At 53.1% G+C, this 16095-nt stretch overlaps 1 protein-coding gene and 1 pseudogene across 5 annotated transcripts in view; one reads left to right on the top strand and one right to left on the bottom strand.

Annotated features, from left to right (window-relative positions):
* The window catches only part of GOLGA4 (golgin A4), a 126973-nt gene extending 119138 nt beyond the window's left edge, over positions 1-7835 (bottom strand). For 4 of the 5 annotated variants that reach the window (XM_062216092.1, XM_062216103.1, XM_062216119.1 and 1 more), the window contains exon 1: positions 7536-7834. In XM_062216092.1, coding sequence (XP_062072076.1) covers positions 7536-7607 — 72 coding nt within the window. In that variant the 5' untranslated portion in view covers positions 7608-7834. Of the gene's footprint in view, positions 1-7535 lie in introns of all 5 variants that reach the window. The other variant, XM_062216111.1, reaches the window with a different exon arrangement.
* Positions 7836-8358: 523 nt separating this feature from the next.
* On the top strand, positions 8359-13746 carry LOC133752263 (multifunctional methyltransferase subunit TRM112-like protein; annotated as a pseudogene).
* The last annotated feature ends 2349 nt before the right edge of the window (positions 13747-16095 follow it).

Genomic DNA, 16095 nt, shown 5'->3' with positions numbered 1-16095 from the left:
TGCACCCACGTGGGTGACCCAGAAGCTCCTGGCTTCAGATCAGTGCAGCTCCCAGCCACTGCAGCCATCTGTGGAGTGAACCAGTGGATGGATGACACCCCTCTCTCTCTTTCTCTCTCTCTCTCTTTCTACCTCTGCATCTCTGTAATTGCCTTTCAAGCAAATAAATAAATCTTTAAAGAAAAAAACAGGTGATCTATCTTTCACCCTAACTCTCATCCAACAGCCGATAATGCGCAAGTAGACTGATACTCTCCACAGTTCAGGTACATACAGCGCATGTCAACTCAACTGAATGTTTCTATAAAGGAAGATAAAAAAACTGGATAGCATCTTTACTAATCTAAGGTGTTCCCGTAATACCCAATGTATGGAGGTACGAGAGACTCAAGGAAGAGGTGGACAAACCCAGGACTACAAAGTGTGATTTCCTGGGGAGGCTTAAGGACAGAAGTGAGTCACAGGCAACCATGAAACACACGGACCTCCGCACCACACAGCATGGCTCGTGGCTACTCAGAATGAACCCTAACTGTCTCAGGAGACAGGAACATTCATGAGAGACATTCGAAGTGCCATGTAAGAGGGCAGGGTATCTTAAGGACTTTATTTACCTCCTAGGTTTTGGGCTGACCTCCAGGGTGACCTAAGGGGTAAGACGGCTGTGGTCATCTCAAGCTGAATCCCTACACAGAATATGTAATTGCTGAGAATTCACAACTTAAAAATCAAATGTTTTAGTCCAGCTGCTCCACTTCTGATCCAACTCCCTACAAATGCGCCTGGGAAAGCAGTAGAAGATGGAACAAGTCCTTGGGCCTCTGCACCCATGTGGGAGACCAGGAAGAAGCTTCTGGCTCCTGGCTTTGGCCTGGACCAGCCCCAGCCATTGCAGCCATTTGGGGAGTGAACTAGCAGATGAAAGATCTCTCTATCTCTCCTTCTAACTCTGCCTTTCAAATCAATCACTCAATCTTTTTTTTTTTTTTTTTTTTTTTGACAGGCAGAGAGGACAGTGAGAGAGAGAGACAGAGAGAAAGGTCTTCCTTTTGCCATTGGTTCACCCTCCAATGGCTGCCGCGGTAGGCGCACTGCGGCCGGCGCACAGTGCCGATCCGATGGCAGGAGCCAGGTGCCTCTCCTGGTCTCCCATGGGGTGCAGGGCACAAGGACTTGGGCCATCCTCCACTGCACTCCCTGGCCACAGCAGAGAGCTGGCCTGGAAGAGGGGCAACCGGGACAGGATCGGTGCCCCAACCGGGACTAGAACCCGGTGTGCCGGCGCCGCAAGGCGGAGGATTAGCCTAGTGAGCCGCGGCGCCAGCCTATTTTTTATTTTTTTTATTTTTTGACAGGCAGAGTGGACAGTGAGAGAGAGAGAGACAGAGAGAAAGGTCTTCCTTTTTGCCGTTGGTTCACCCTCCAATGGCCGCCGCGGCCGGTGCACTGCAGCCAGTGCACTGCGCTGGTCCGAAGGCAGGAGCCAGATGCTTCTCCTGGTCTCCCATGGGGTGCAGGGCCCAAGCACTTGGGCCATCCTCCACTGCACTCCCGGGCTATAGCAGAGAGCTGGCCTGGAAGAGGGGCAACCGGAATAGAATCCGCGCCCCGACCGGGACTAGAACTCGGTGTGCCGACGCCACAAGGCGGAGGATTAGCCTGTTGAGCCATGGAGCCAGCCAAATCAATCAATCTTAAAAAAGAGAGAGAGAAACCCTAAAAATCAGATAAATCAAGAAACAGAACTTAATATACATGTACATATAATGCTTATCTTCTCAGAGTTTTAAGAAGTTACAGTTTCTATGAAACAAACACAAGCTGAAAACTAAAACAAAGCAACAAGCACAGTCCAGTGGTTCTACCAGGTGCAGTGACACTGAGGTATGGTTACGTAGGAAAAAAATTCAAAGGGGCTGGCACCGTGGTATGGTGGGTAAAGCTGTCGCCTGCACTGCCGGCATCCCATGTGTGCACTGGTTCGAGTCCGAGCTGTTCCACTTCAAATCCAGCTCTCTGCTATGGCCTGGGAAAGCAATGGAGGATGGCCCAAATGCTTGGGCCCCTGCACACACATGAAAGAACTGGAAGAAGCTCCTGGCTCCTGGCTTCAGATCAGCACAGCTCTGGCCATTGCAGCCTCCCGGGGAGTGAACCAGTGGATGAAAGACCTCTCTCTCTTTCTCTGTCTCTGCCTATCACATGAGTAAATAAATAAATGTATTTTTAAAAAAGGTTGTGGAAAAAGAAATTCAAGAATTGTGTTACACAGTAGAGTGACTGTGGATAGTGTACTGTATTATACAATTATACCAAAACATAGCCTATATTTCTCTTAAAAAGCTAGAAGAGGAGTACACATTCGGCACAGAGGTTCACATGCTGCTCGGGGTACCCTCATCGTGTATCAGAATGCCTGGGTTTGAGTTCCAGTTCCGTTTCTGACTCCAGCTTCCCGCTATAACACGAAGCCTGTGAGGCAGCAGGTGATGGGCGAAGGACTTGGGGCCCTGCCATCCATGTGGTAGATCTGGATAAATTTCCAGGCTCCCAGTTTTAGCCAGGCCAGGCCCAGCTGTTGTGAGCATTTAGTGAATCAGCAGATGGAAGATCTCTCTATCTTTCAAATGAATGAATAAAAATTAAAATGATAAGCTAGAAGGAATTTTGAATGCGCTCACCATAAAGGAATTAAGGTTTGAGTATCTACGTTTACCGTGACTTTTAAACACTACACAATGTATATGTGTACCAAACCTCACATGGTGCGGCACACATATGATGGGATTTCAAAAAGTTTAGGAAAAGTGTGATTAGAGAAATGGGGCAGATGTTCAGCTTAGTGTTTAAGATGCTGCCTGGGGGCCGGCGCCGTGGCTCAACAGGCTAATCCTCCGCCTTGCGGCGCCGGCACACCGGGTTCTAGTCCCGGTCGGGGCACCGATCCTGTCCCGGTTGCCCCTCTTCCAGGCCAGCTCTCTGCTGTGGCCAGGGAGTGCAGTGGAGGATAGCCCAAGTGTTTGGGCTCTGCACCCCATGGGAGACCAGGATAAGCCCCTGGCTCCTGCCATCGGAACAGCGCGGTGCGCCGGCCGCAGCGCGCTACCGCGGCGGCCATTGGAGGGTGAACCAACGGCAAAAGGAAGACCTTTCTCTCTGTCTCTCTCTCTCACTGTCCACTCTGCCTGTCAAAAAAAAAAAAAAAAAAAAAAAGATGCTGCCTGGGACACCCACATGTTGCATCAGAGTGCCCTACCCAGTCAAGTCCTGGCTCCCGTTTCTGATTCGTTTCCTGTTACTGTGCACCTGTGAGCCATGGTGGCTCCTAACTTCAGCCTGCTCCAGCCTTGGCTACTGTAGGTATTTGAGGAGTGAACCAACAGATAGAGTTCACTCACTCTCTGCCTTTCAAATGGAAAGTGAAAATATTTTTCTTTTTTTTTTTTCTGACAGGCAGAGTGGACAGTGAGAGAGAGACAGACAGACAGAAAGGTCTTCCTTCTGTTGGTTCACCCCTCAAATGGCCACCACGGCCGGCGCTGCGCCCATCCGAAGCCAGGAGCCAGGCGCTTCCTCCTGGTCTCCCATGTGGGTGCAGGGCCCAAGGACTTGGGCCATCCTCCACTGCCTTCCCAGGCCACAGCAGAGAGCTGGATTGGAAGAGGAGCAACCGGGACAGAATCTGGCGCCCCGACTGGGACTAGAACCCGGGGTGCCAGCGCCGCAGGCGTGAAGCTTTCTTTTGGTAAAACTTTAACTAATGTTCTCAGAACACTCTCCTAATATGCTAATGGTATCACTCTTTGGTCCTTCAGAAAGTCCACACACAAAATGCCTTAAGCAATCCCAAAACTCTTGCCGGCACCATGGCTCAACAGGCTAATCCTCCGCCTAGCGGCGCTGGCACACCGGGTTCTAGTCCCAGTTGGGGTGCTGGATTCTGTCCCGGTTGCCCCTCTTCCAGTCCAGCTCTCTGCCGTGCAGTGGAGGATGGCCCAAGTGCTTGGGCCCTGCACCCCATGGGAGACCAGGAGAAGTACCTGGCTCCTGGCTTCGGATCAGCGCGGTGCACCGGCCGCAGCGCGCAGGCCGTGGTGGCCATTGGAGGGTGAACCAACGGCAAAAGGAAGACCTTTCTCTCTGTCTCTCTCTCTCACTGTCCACTCTGCCTGTCAAAAACAAAAACAAAAACAAAAAACTCTGCTGCCGGGACCTTCGCTCTTGACCGGTCTGGCTCTGCTTAGACTGGAACACCTTCACCCTGAGCCGCTGTTGCTCTGACTGCGCTCGGTCCTCAGGATGGGACGGTAAAGCCACATCTCACCTGCACAATCATCTGAAGAAACGCTCTGCTCCCGGCCCCCATCAAGCAGCAAGTCTGCTCAACTCTAATTTTTCACTCAAACTGTGTAAGCTGAACCAACTGAGATGTCATGGTACAGGCTACTACTTCTGCTATTAATCATTAGTGCTCTTCACTTACAGCATGATTATTTTTTCCTCAAATTGAAGCTGCAGGCTTCATCTTCAACATCATCTTGTCCCTTCTTCAAATGAGTCAACCATTTGTAAACTGCTGATTTATTTGGGGAACTGTCCCCATAAACTTCTGATGAAGCATTAACGACTTCATCATTCTGGTACCCACGCAGGATTCACGTAGCCCTGATAGGGACTCTTCAAACTGAGGTCTTATCCTTCTGAGTGCCTCAAACTAGATCCTCCTCCAACATGGCACAACCAATTAATGCAAGTTATTCTGGTGCAAAGATTTTGAAATCCACATGGAAAATTCCCATTTTCCATGAACTTTTTGAAGACCCCTTCCTAACTAATTGTAGAATTTTTCTGTATTGTCGGGCGCCGTGGCTCACTAGGCTAATCCTCCACCTGCAGCGCCGGCACACCAGGTTCTAGTCCCGGTTGGGGCGCCGGATTCTGTCCCAGTTGCCCCTCTTCCAGGCCAGCTTCTCTGCTGTGGCCCGGGAGTGCAGTGGAGGATGGCCCAGGTCCTTGGGCCCTGCACCCACATGGGAGACCAGGAGAAGCACCTGGCTCCTGGCTTTGGATCAGCGTGGTGCGCTGACCACAGCGGCCACTGGGGGGTGAACCAACCAACTGAAAAGGAAGACCTTTCTCTCTCACTAACTCTGCCTGTCCAAAAAAAAAAAACAAAAAACAAAAAACTTCTGTATCAGGGTTTTTGTTTCTTTTGTTTTAGATTTACTTATTTGAAAGGCAGAGTGACAGAGAGCAAGGGAGAGAATGATAGGTTTTGTATATGCTGGTTCACCCCCAAATGGCCACAATGGCCAGGACTGGCCCAGCCCGAAGCCTGAACTACATGTGGGTCTCCCACATGGGTGGCAGAGGCCCAAGGACTTGGGCACTCTTCCACTGCTTTCCCAGGCAGGCACATTAGCAGGGCGCTGGATCAGAACCAGCATTCCAATATGGGATGCTAGTGTTGCAAGCAGCAGGTTGACCTGCTGTGCCACAAAACCAGCCCCTAAAAGTTTTTAATTAAAAAAGAAACAAGGAGGCAGCGCTGTGGCATAGCAGGTTAAGCTGCCACCTGCAGCTCAGCATCCCACGTGGGCGCCAGGTTGCATCCCGGCTGCTCCACTTCCAATCCAGCTCCCTGCTGACGCACCTGGGAAAGATGGGAGATGGAACCAGAAGAGAACTGAGTTTCTTTCCGTATTGAACATGATCAACTTACTTTCAAGTTCTGGATAAATATACACATTACCCCAGAGAACTGTTTTACATGTGGTTCACACAAAGTGACTTTTTTTTTTTTTTTTTGGCAGAGTGGATAGTGAGAGAGAGAGAGACAGAGAGAGAAAGGTCTTCCTTTTTGCCGTTGGTTCACCCTCCAATGGCCGCCGCGGCTGGCGCGCTGCAGCCAGTGCACCGCGCTGATCCGAAGGCAGGAGCCAGGTGCTTCTCCTGGTCTCCCATGGGGTGCAGGGCCCAAGCACTTGGGCCATCCTCTTCTGCACTCCCGGGCCATAGCAGAGAGCTGGCCTGGAAGAGGGGCAACCGGGACAGAATCCGGCACCCCAACCGGGACTAGAACCTGGTGTGCCGGCGCCGCAAGGCGGAGGATTAGCCTGTTGAGCCACGGCGCTGGCACAAAGTGATTGTATTGGATTCAGAGGCACCATCTAGGCAGCAGCTTTCAGCTACACCCCCTGCCAGTCACCAGCTTTTACTACTGCTGGTTCTAAAAGCAACGTCTCTGTTTACACAGAACTCATTTTCATAAAGAGAAACTAAACACTGCAAATGAAAGATAGCACACTCAGTATCCCATTAGCACTTATACCCTTCTTACACTTTTCACAATGGCATATATAAATACTTATACACACTATTTTTTCCTGCAAAAGTAGGATCACAGTCCACGTGCTTTTACTGTTTCACACTTTCACACCTATCATCCTGGGTAACGCTTTTGGGGGGCTCTAACGCTAAGCGTGCAGAATCAGGAAGGACCCAACGAACGCCGGCCTCCTCTAAGGGGCAGCATGGCTGACCCCACACAGGGTAGAACGCCTTTGCCCGGCTAGCTTTTAACCGACCAAACACTGAAAGGAGAACGCCCCGCGTAGCCAGGTCTATAACACATCGAGATCTTCTCAGGACAACTTCGAGAGCCGGGTCTCCAATGGCGTAAGGTGGCTGCGCGTTCCTAACCGCGGGGCTCGCGCTCGCCGACCGGCCCGTTCCTCCCACTTTCAAGTCACAGCGCTGCGCGAAGTGAGAACGGACGGAGGCGACGGGCCCTGTCCCACGGAGGGAGCAGAGCAGCTCGCAGGTCCCATCCCCTGCAGAGCAGCCCACCCGCACGCACGCTGTCGGACAAGCCGGGGCAGCAGCCGTGGGTCAGATCGGTGCGCCCGGAGGCTGCAGACTGATGGATTGGTACCATCACCATCACCATCGCCATCACCATCACTTCGGGAGCCGGGGGTAAGGCGAGGGATCCGCGCACGCCGAGCTGAGCCGCAGAAAGGTCGGCAGGCGCCGGGCCCCGCGCACACGGCCGCGGCCACGCAGGGGCAGGGCAGGTGCAGGGCAGGGCAGGGCCGGGCAGGGCCACGCAGGGGCAGGGCAGGGCCCGGCCGCGGCCACGCAGGGCAGGCCAGGGCCGGGGCGCACAGGCCCGGGCCGCCCGCCCAGCGCCGGACTCGTGACGGCCGCGGGCAGCAGCGCAGGCCGGGCCGCCCGGGCCGCTTCCTCGGCCTTCCCGCCCGCCCTCACCCCCAGGGCTGGGTCCTGGGACGAAGCGACGAGTCCCCTAGGGGTCCGGACTCGGGGACACAGGTCAGAGGTCACGAGGGCTCCGGCCTCTCACTCGGGGACGTAGTCTGGGGGCTGGGGGCAGCCCGGGTCAGGGGTCACGGAGCACCGCCTCCGGCCGGGGTCAGAGGTCAGAGGTCTCGGAGGGGCGTCCCCCGCCGCCCTCTCGCGCCCCGGGCCGGCGTCAGGGGCGTCGGGAAGCGGGGACGCGAGCGGCGGCCTCGTACCTGAGCAGGGGCCAGCGCCTGCTGGAGCTGCTGCTGCTCCTCGCTGATCTTCTGCTTCAGTTTCTTGAACATGGCGCAGCGCGGGGCCCCGAGCGTGCAGACCGGACCTGAGGGGGCACAGCCCGCGGCGGCTCCCTACTCCAGCGGCCGCGGGGGCCGGGCCTCGCCGCCGCCTCCTCGAGCTCGCGGGCTGGTCGGGACTCGCGTCCCGCGGGTGTCGGCGTCGCCGCCGCCGCGTCTCCTTCTTCCGGGTGCCACTGGCTGGCCTCGGCCCCCCATCCAGCCCCGGCGGCGGCGGCGACAACGGCAGCAGGTGAACGGGGCGCCCAGGGCGCCTGCGCGGCCGACGTGGAGCTCGCCGCGGGAGCCCTACGGAGTGCCGCGAGGGACAAGGCAGAGGGCGGCGCCCGCGCATGCGCGCAGGGGCCGCGGGGCAGCCGGATCGCGCTGCCGGGCAGGCCGCGCTGAGCTCCGCGAGTGCGCGTGTCCAGGGAGGGCGCGGGCCACGCGGGCGCCCGGCGGGACCCTGCTGCCTTCCCCGGGCCCGGGCCCGAGGGCTCCCGCCGCCCTCGCCTCACTGAAATCGTGTGTTCAGATGCGTTCCCGCACCCGTTCCCCGATCTCAGGGCCGGGCCCCCGGGGATGTGGAGCGGACGCGCAGAGCCGCTCTGTGGGTCGTGAGCGCGATGGTGGGCTTGCACACGTTGGCGTGGGCTGTGCCTCCCTCGGGCCGGGTTAGGGCGCCGTCCGCACGTGACTTGGGCGCCGTGAGGCGCTGATCGCTGGGTGCAGAGGTTCCCCGACAGCGCAGCCGCCCCCGGACATGCCGTGTCTGCGTGTGCGACGCGTCCACGCCCCGGGTTTGCACCGCTCCCACGCCCGCCGCCTGCGTGTGGACCTGTGCACGCCCCCGCTCTTCGCGTTCTCGCGCGCTGTGTTGAGGGCAATATAGGGAGCACACAGCCCTCGTGGGTCGCGGCCTGCTTCCGCAGCGCATCCGAGCCGGCACAGGGCCTGCAAGGCCTGCGCACGCCTGGCCCAAGGCCTGACACTGCACGGCGAACACCCACGTGGTCAGGTCAGCGTCCTTAGCTCTCAGAGGCTGAAGCTCCGTAGGCCTCAAAGCTGCTGCAGCCTCACTTCAACACTGAACATCAGACTCGATTTCATATTTACCCGCGTGTGTACACACACACACAGACCCCGTCAACACAGACTTCAAGTAGTTATCAGTGAATGAGAGAGTTGGGTTACCACGTAGAGAAAGACAAAGATCTGAAGTCGGGGGCAGAGGTGGGCAGCTGTTTGGCCCACGTTGAACGCGGGGTTCAGTGCTGACCTTGGCTCCTTCCTGCTGGTGGAGATCCCGGGGTCTCAAGCAGTTGGGTTCCTGTCACGCGTGTCAGAGACCCGGGTTCAGTCCCAGCCCCCAGCTTTGGCCTACACGCAGTCCTGGGCATTGCTGGCGTTTGGGGAGTGAACCAGCAGATAGGAGCTCTGTCAGTCTCTTCCTGTCAAGTAAATAAAAATTTTGAAAGGGGGTTGGTGTTTGGCACAGTGGTTAGGTTGCCCGCATCCCATTTTGGTTTGCCTGGGTTCAGGTCTTCCTTCTGATTCCAACTCCAGCCTCCTGCTCATGCAAACCCTGAAACGTAGCAGGTGATGGCTCAGGTACCTGGCTCCCTGCCGCCCGTGTGAGCTCCAGGCTCCTGGCTTCAGCCTGGCCTAGCCCTGGCTATGCAATCTGGGAAAGGAACCAGCAGATGAAAGATTTCTCTTTCCTTGTCCTTCTCTCTGTTTCTCTACCTTTCAAATAAACTTTTAAAAAGTTTTAAAAAAAAATCTGAAGAGGTCCAATTATGTAAGATAAGAGATAGCCTTGGCAGATTGCAAAAATTAAGAATACCTTATAGGTTTATTTAAGAACAATGAGATATTAATTTGCAGAGAAATTAAGCAGACTGGGGCTGTGAGGAAGCCTCACGTTTCAGTGAAATCCTAAACGTGATGAAGGGCTTCACCCCTATCTGCTCTTCCCCGGAGCTCTCCCACGTCTTCAGCTGCTCTGGGTGCTGCCAGCGTGGGTGTAGAAGCCCTCCCTAGGGCTCTGACATTACCCCACTTCTCAGAGCGCCACACTAACAGCCAGAGCACCCTGCCGCACCTGTCTTCCATGATGGTGATCTGAACTCAACTCCGAGTGGCTGCCCATGGACTGGCACACCTTTCTGCAGAGCAGGACACTGCAAATGGGCTGGCACCCAGTAATCATGGCCGAAAGCTTCATTCGCCCTGAAACGACCCGCACATTTCACCACAAAGAAGCAGTCCTCGTAATTACAGGACAACCCTAACTATTGCTATTCTTCTGCCCCTTCCGATTATAGACACCACCTCCATGTTTCAGGAAGTTTTCAGAATAACATAGTCACTAGGACTGTGCTTCCTAAAACAGCATTACCTACATTATCACATTCCTTTCCAGGTATATCAACGGTTGGCATCTGCACAGTGCCTGAAGTCACTACTTGGGACACCCACATCCCATGTCAGAGTGGCAGGTTCAAGTCCCCACTACTCTGCTTCCGATCTGGCTTCCTGCTGATGTACAACCTGACAGGCAGAGGTGGTAACTCGGCACTTGTGCTCCTGCTGCTCTCCAGGATAGAGTTCCTGGCTCCTGGCTCCAGCCTGGCCCGGCCTGAGCTGTTATAAGCATTTGGGGAGTGAACCAGCGGATGGAATATCTCTCCTCTCCCTCCCTCTGTCTCTCTGCCTTTCAAATTAAAATGGAAAAAAAAGACAGTTTTTAAGCAAAATTTTTAAAAGTTGATGGGAAAAAGGCTGCTAGCCACAAAACCATACGCAGACGAAACCTTGAATTCTGATTTCCTCCTTTCTGACCACAAGTGCTTTCTCAGCCCTTTGGCATCACCACAGATTGCACTTCCTCAGCCCTCATCAAGAATCTTCATTCGTGCAAACCACAGAAGTGTAGCACCGCGGCTCGGAGATTCTGATTTACAGCTCAGCTCTCTGCATTTCATTATCTTCATCTGTGACATCTTAGGCTCCGGGGGGTTAGTGTGAAGTTTCGATGAGATGATATACCTGGCAGGTACAGCTCATAGCCGATGGTGTTTGTGAATTCTAGGAATCTCGAGGGCTTCTGACTGGAAACACTCCCTGTGTATGTTGAGAGCTCTAGCCTGGTCCTTTCCCTGAGAGCCTGACTGGCGTCTCCACTAGGCTCTTAGGTCTGGGAAGGTAAGGATCATGGCTGTTCTGTGACTCAGCCAGTGTTCGAGCAGGCCCTGACGCTGCGTTTCTACAGAGTGAGTCTTAGCACACACACACCTGTCCGCTGGACAGCTTCCCCTAATGACCCATAGGCACCGCAAATGCAGCATGTCCAAACCGAAATCCCCCACCACGGCACTCCACCATCACGCCCCTCCTGTGTTTCCTCCCGCCCTCTTGCTTCTCTTCATAAGCTTAGTTTCCCATCTGTGTGTTTCTGCCTTAGCTTGTAGCATCTCCATCTACCTGGTTACCCAAGTAAAAAGTGTGCAAGGTGGGGCCCGCCTTCTGGTGTAGCAGGTAAAGCTGCCGCCTGTGATACCAGCATTCCCATATGGGTGCCAGTTTGGGTCCCGGCTGCTCCACTCCGACCTGGCTCCCTGCTAATGGCCTGGGAGAGCAGTGGAAGATGGCCCAAGTGGTTACGCCCCTGCACCCATGTGGGAGACCTGGATGAACTTCCTGGCTCCTGGCTTCAGCCTGGCCCGGGCCTGGCTGTTGCAGCTATCTCTGGAGTGAACCAATCTCTCTCTCTCTCTCTCTCTCTCTCTCTCTCTGGGAAGGCAGAAGAGTATGGCCGAGGTACCAAGGGCTCTGCCATGTGGGAGGCCCAAATAAAGCTCCTGGCTCCTGGCTTCCGCCTGGCCCAGCCCAGGGCATTGAGACCGTTTGGGAAGTAAACCAGTGGATGAAAGATCTCTCTCTCTCTCTCTCTCTCTCTCTCTCTCTCTCTCTCTGTGTAACTGCCTTTCAAATAAATAAATAAATCTTTATTTCATATATAATGTCTTAAAAAGCAGACATGTGGGAGTGGGTTCTTGGTGCAGCAGTTAACATGCCGCTTGGGGCGTCCATCACACATCAGAGTATCCGGGCGCAAGTCCTTCCCCACTTCCAGTTGCAGGTGCCTGCTAGCGCACACTCTGGGAGGCAGCAGATGATGGCTTAAATAGGCAACCTGGATTGGATCCCAGTCTCCTGACTCCAGCATGGCCCAACACTGGCATTGGAGGAGTGAACCAGTGGATGTGTGTGTGCGCTCTCTCTCTCTTTCAAATCAGTAAATAAAAAATTTAAAAAGACGTGCAGATTGGGGCAGGCGTGTGGCACATTAGTTGAGATGTGACTTGGGATGCATGCATCCCATACTGGAAGCCTGCTGCACTTTGGGTCCCAGCTCCCTGCTCCGTGCATCGTGGAAGGCAGCAGATCATGGCTCTGACACCTGGGTCCCTGCCACCCATATGGGAAACCTGTGTTGTGTAACATGCTCTTGGCTTCAGTCTGGCCCAGCTGTTGTAGACATTTGAGGAGTAAACCAGCAGATGGAAGATCTTTGTCACCTGTACGTCCCTGTCTATATCTCATTGCCTTTCAAAGAAATGAAAATTAAATAAATAAAAAAGTCAAAATATAATGGCCATCAAAGAAAGACACAGATTAAACTTATATTAGCCACCTGAGAGAAAGTAAGGGAATGATAACATTTTAAAGAAATAATTTGGGGCCGACGCCATGGCTCACTAGGTTAATCCTCCACCTGCGGCGCCAGCATCCCATATGGGCGCCAAGTTCTGGTCCCGGTTGCTCCTCTTCCAGTCCAGGTCTCTGTTGTGGCCTGGGAAGGCAGTGGAGGATGGCCCAAGTGCTTGGGCCCCTGCACCCACATGGGAGACCAGGAGGAAGCACCTGGCTCCTGGCTTCGGATCGGCACAGCACCAGCCATAGTGGCCATTTGGGGAGTGAACCAACAGAAGGAAGACCTTTCTCTGTCTCTCTCTCTCTCTCTCTCTCTCTCTCACTGTCTATAACTCTACCTGTCAAGTAAATTTAAAAAAAAATAATTTAAGTGCTGGTGTTGGGGTACAACTGGTGAAGTCACCAATGTGATACTGGATCCCATATCAGAGCAATGGTTCAAGTCCTAGCTGCTCCACTTCTGATCCAACTCCCTAGTATTGTGTCTGGGGAAAGCAGCAGAAGGCAGCCCAAGTACTTGGACCCTGCACCCAGAAGTGAGACCAGATGGACCTCCTGGCTCCTGACTTCGGCCTGGCCCAGCAGGGACCATTGAGGCCATTTAAGGAATGAGCCAATGGTTGAAAGATCTCTTTATCTCTATCTCTACCTTTTTCTTTCACTTTGCCTTTCAAATAAAAATAAAAATAAATCTGATTTTTTGCTTTTAAAGATGTACTTATTTATTTGAAAGGCAGAGTTACAAAGACACAGAGGCAGAGAGATAGAGAGAAGTCTTCTGTCCGCTGGTTCAATCCCAGATGGCTGCAACGGCCGGAGCTGCGCCGATCCGAAGCCAGGAGCCAGGAGCTTCTTCTAGGTCTCCCACATAGGTGCAGGGGCCCAAGGACTTGGGCCATCTTCTACTGCCTTCCCAGGCCATAGCAGAGAGCCAGATTGGAAGTAGAACAGAGGGGACCGAACCGGCACCCATATGGGATGCTGGCTGGCGCCGCAGGCAGAGGCTTAGCCCACTAAGCCATAGCACGAGCCCCATAAATATGTTTTAAAAAGAAACAATTTAGAACTGTTCACCCACAACCTCCTGAGCTCCCATGTGGGGGGGGGGGGCTCGTGGCTTCCCCCAGTGCCCTCTGGCCACCGAGGTCCTTGTCAGCCCTCTGTAGTTCAACCCCACTTTCGCCACGGCTGACACCGAAGGTGGAGTGGGCAGTACTTCTGGGGGCGGCCAATACCTTGCACCTGCTGGAGGTGCCCAAGGAGCCAATGGAGGGCCACGAGTGGATGGGGCGTTTCTGCAGAAGATGGGCCATGTGCTGCTGGAGGTGGAGGTGTTGGAGGGCACCCTGCAGTGCCCGGAGCCCGACAGCTGTTCCCCATCAGCCATGGGATCCCCAACATGCTGCTGAGCTTCGAGAAGCCTGAGACATGACCATCGCCAGCCACACCCCGCTTCTGTCAAGACCACGTGTGGCTTCGTCGACGTTCGTCTGGTGTAGATCCCAGCCCCTCACCCAGTGACACACCGCACACACGGTGTTCCTGTGCCTGGTAGTATGTATGTGTGTGTGTGTGTGTGTATATATATATATATATATATATATACATATTCTCATTGAACATTCAAAACAAACAAAAAAGAAACAATTTAAAACTATATGCTGGGGCTGATGCTGTGGCACAGTGGGTTAACACCCTTGCCTGAAGCGCTGGCATGCCATATGGGTGCCGGTTCAAGACCCGGCTGCTCCACTTCTGATCCAGCTCTCTGCTGTGCCCCGGGAAAGCAGTTTAAGATGGCCCAAGTCCTTGGGCCCCTGCACCCACGTGGGAGACCTAGAAGAAGCTCCTGGCTCTTGGCTTCGGATCAGCACAGCTCTGGCCGTTGCAGCAATCTGAGGAGTGAACCAGCGGATGGAAGACCTCTCTCTCTCTCTCTCTCTCTCTCTCTCTCTCTGCCTCTTCTCTCTCTGCCTCTTCTCTCTCTGTGTAACTCTGACTTTCAAATAAATAAATAAATCTTTAAAAAAAAAACTATATGCTAAATATAACTTTTCCAATAGTTGGAGGCAAAAATCCCAAAGTTAGATACTCATAGGCTGTAAACTGAACTGACCCCAGACCTTAATCTTGCCTTGTCCCTGGCCATAGGCACTCTTGTACCGAGCCATGAGCGGCTAACTTCTCCAGTGCACACACGCACTGAGCTTCAGGACAGGTCCCCCGTTCCACGCCGGGGCCGGTCCGCCCTCTTCTCTAGCCGACAGTCCTGGGGACTCAGCATTTCTTAATTGCGCTCTTATCCTACTCTGAGCTGCTCAGGCTATGCGAGCACCACGTGGCGAAGGGACCAAGCTCGCAGCGGTGGGTTCCATGTCAGAGTTCAACACTGCACACCTGTCCACCTGCGTCTCTCTGAGAACGGAATGTATGGCACCTTATTCTTCCCAGCATCCAGAAGACCTTACGAAGCAACCAGAAAAAAGGTATATCCAGAACGATGAAAAGGATGACGTCATGAACAACATCTCTTAATGCCGAAAGAAATTGCCAATGAAATGAAGGCAAAATAAAAATGGGTTCAGAACAACAAAACTTCAGAAAACCTGTTCCTGGCAAATTATAAAGAAACGCTAAAGTTCTTGAGGATGAAAAGAAGTGATATGGATGGATAGACAGATAGAAAAACAAGGGTTCTCGAAATGATACATGGGTGAACATGCAAAACAATTTGTCACCTTTCTCATTTCTTTTTTGTAAAATATTTTTTAAAATGTATTTACTTGAGAGGCAGAGTTACAGACAGAAGGAGAGACAGAGAGAAAGGTCTTCCTTTTGCTGATTCACTTCCCAAATGGCCCCAGCGGCCAGAGGTGAGCTGATCTGAAGCCTGGAGCCAGGAGCTTCTTCTGGGTCTCCCATGCAGGTGCAGGGAGACCATCTTCTACTGCTTTCCCAGGCCATAGCAGAGAGCTGGAGAGGAAAAGGAGCAGCCGGGAAATGAACTGGTGCCCAAATAGGATCCCAGCACTGCAGGCAAAGGCTTGGCCCGCTATGCCACAGCACCGGTCTCTCTTAATTTCTTTAAAACCCAATGGAACATGTAAAGTAAAAAAGGAAGATGTTACATTGTAGTTTACAACATACAAAGAAATAAAATCTATGACAACAATAGCACAAAGAACAAAAAATGGGTTCATAGAAGTACAATACGAAAAGATTCTTACATGGGGCTGGTGCTGAGGCATAGTGGGTAGAGCCACTGCCGGCAGTGCCAGCATCCCATATGGGCGCCAGTTCGAGTCCCAGCTGCTCCACTTCCAATCCAGCTCTCTGCTGTGGCCTGGGAAAGCAGTGGAAGATGGCCCAAGTCCTTGGGTCCCTGCACTCGCGTAGGAGACCCAGAAGAAGCGCCTGGCTTCAGATTGGCCCAGCTCCAGTCATTGCGGCCATTTGGGGAGTGAACCAACAGATGGAAGACCTCTCTCTCTCTCTTTCTCTCTTCTTTCTGCCTCTGCCTCTCTGTAACTCTGCATTTCAAATAAATAAATAAATCTTTTAAAAAAAGATTCTTATGTTGTATGTGAAGCAATATTATATGAAATCAAGTTAGACTGTGGTATGCCGTGGGTGTACATTTTTATAAATGTGCATGCATAGAATAACCACTGAAGACTGAATACAATAAAACAAAAGTTACATCAGCTTTAAAGTCCCATCAAAGATATAAAATGCAATTCTCAAAAATATTCCGGTAATCAAAAAGAAGGCAGCAATGGAG

The sequence above is a fragment of the Lepus europaeus genome, chromosome 2 (assembly GCF_033115175.1).
Source record: "Lepus europaeus isolate LE1 chromosome 2, mLepTim1.pri, whole genome shotgun sequence".
NCBI classification, from domain to species: Eukaryota; Metazoa; Chordata; class Mammalia; order Lagomorpha; family Leporidae; genus Lepus; species Lepus europaeus.
The sequence above is the reverse complement of the archived record's forward strand: the minus strand, read 5'-3'. Positions and strand labels throughout refer to the sequence as shown.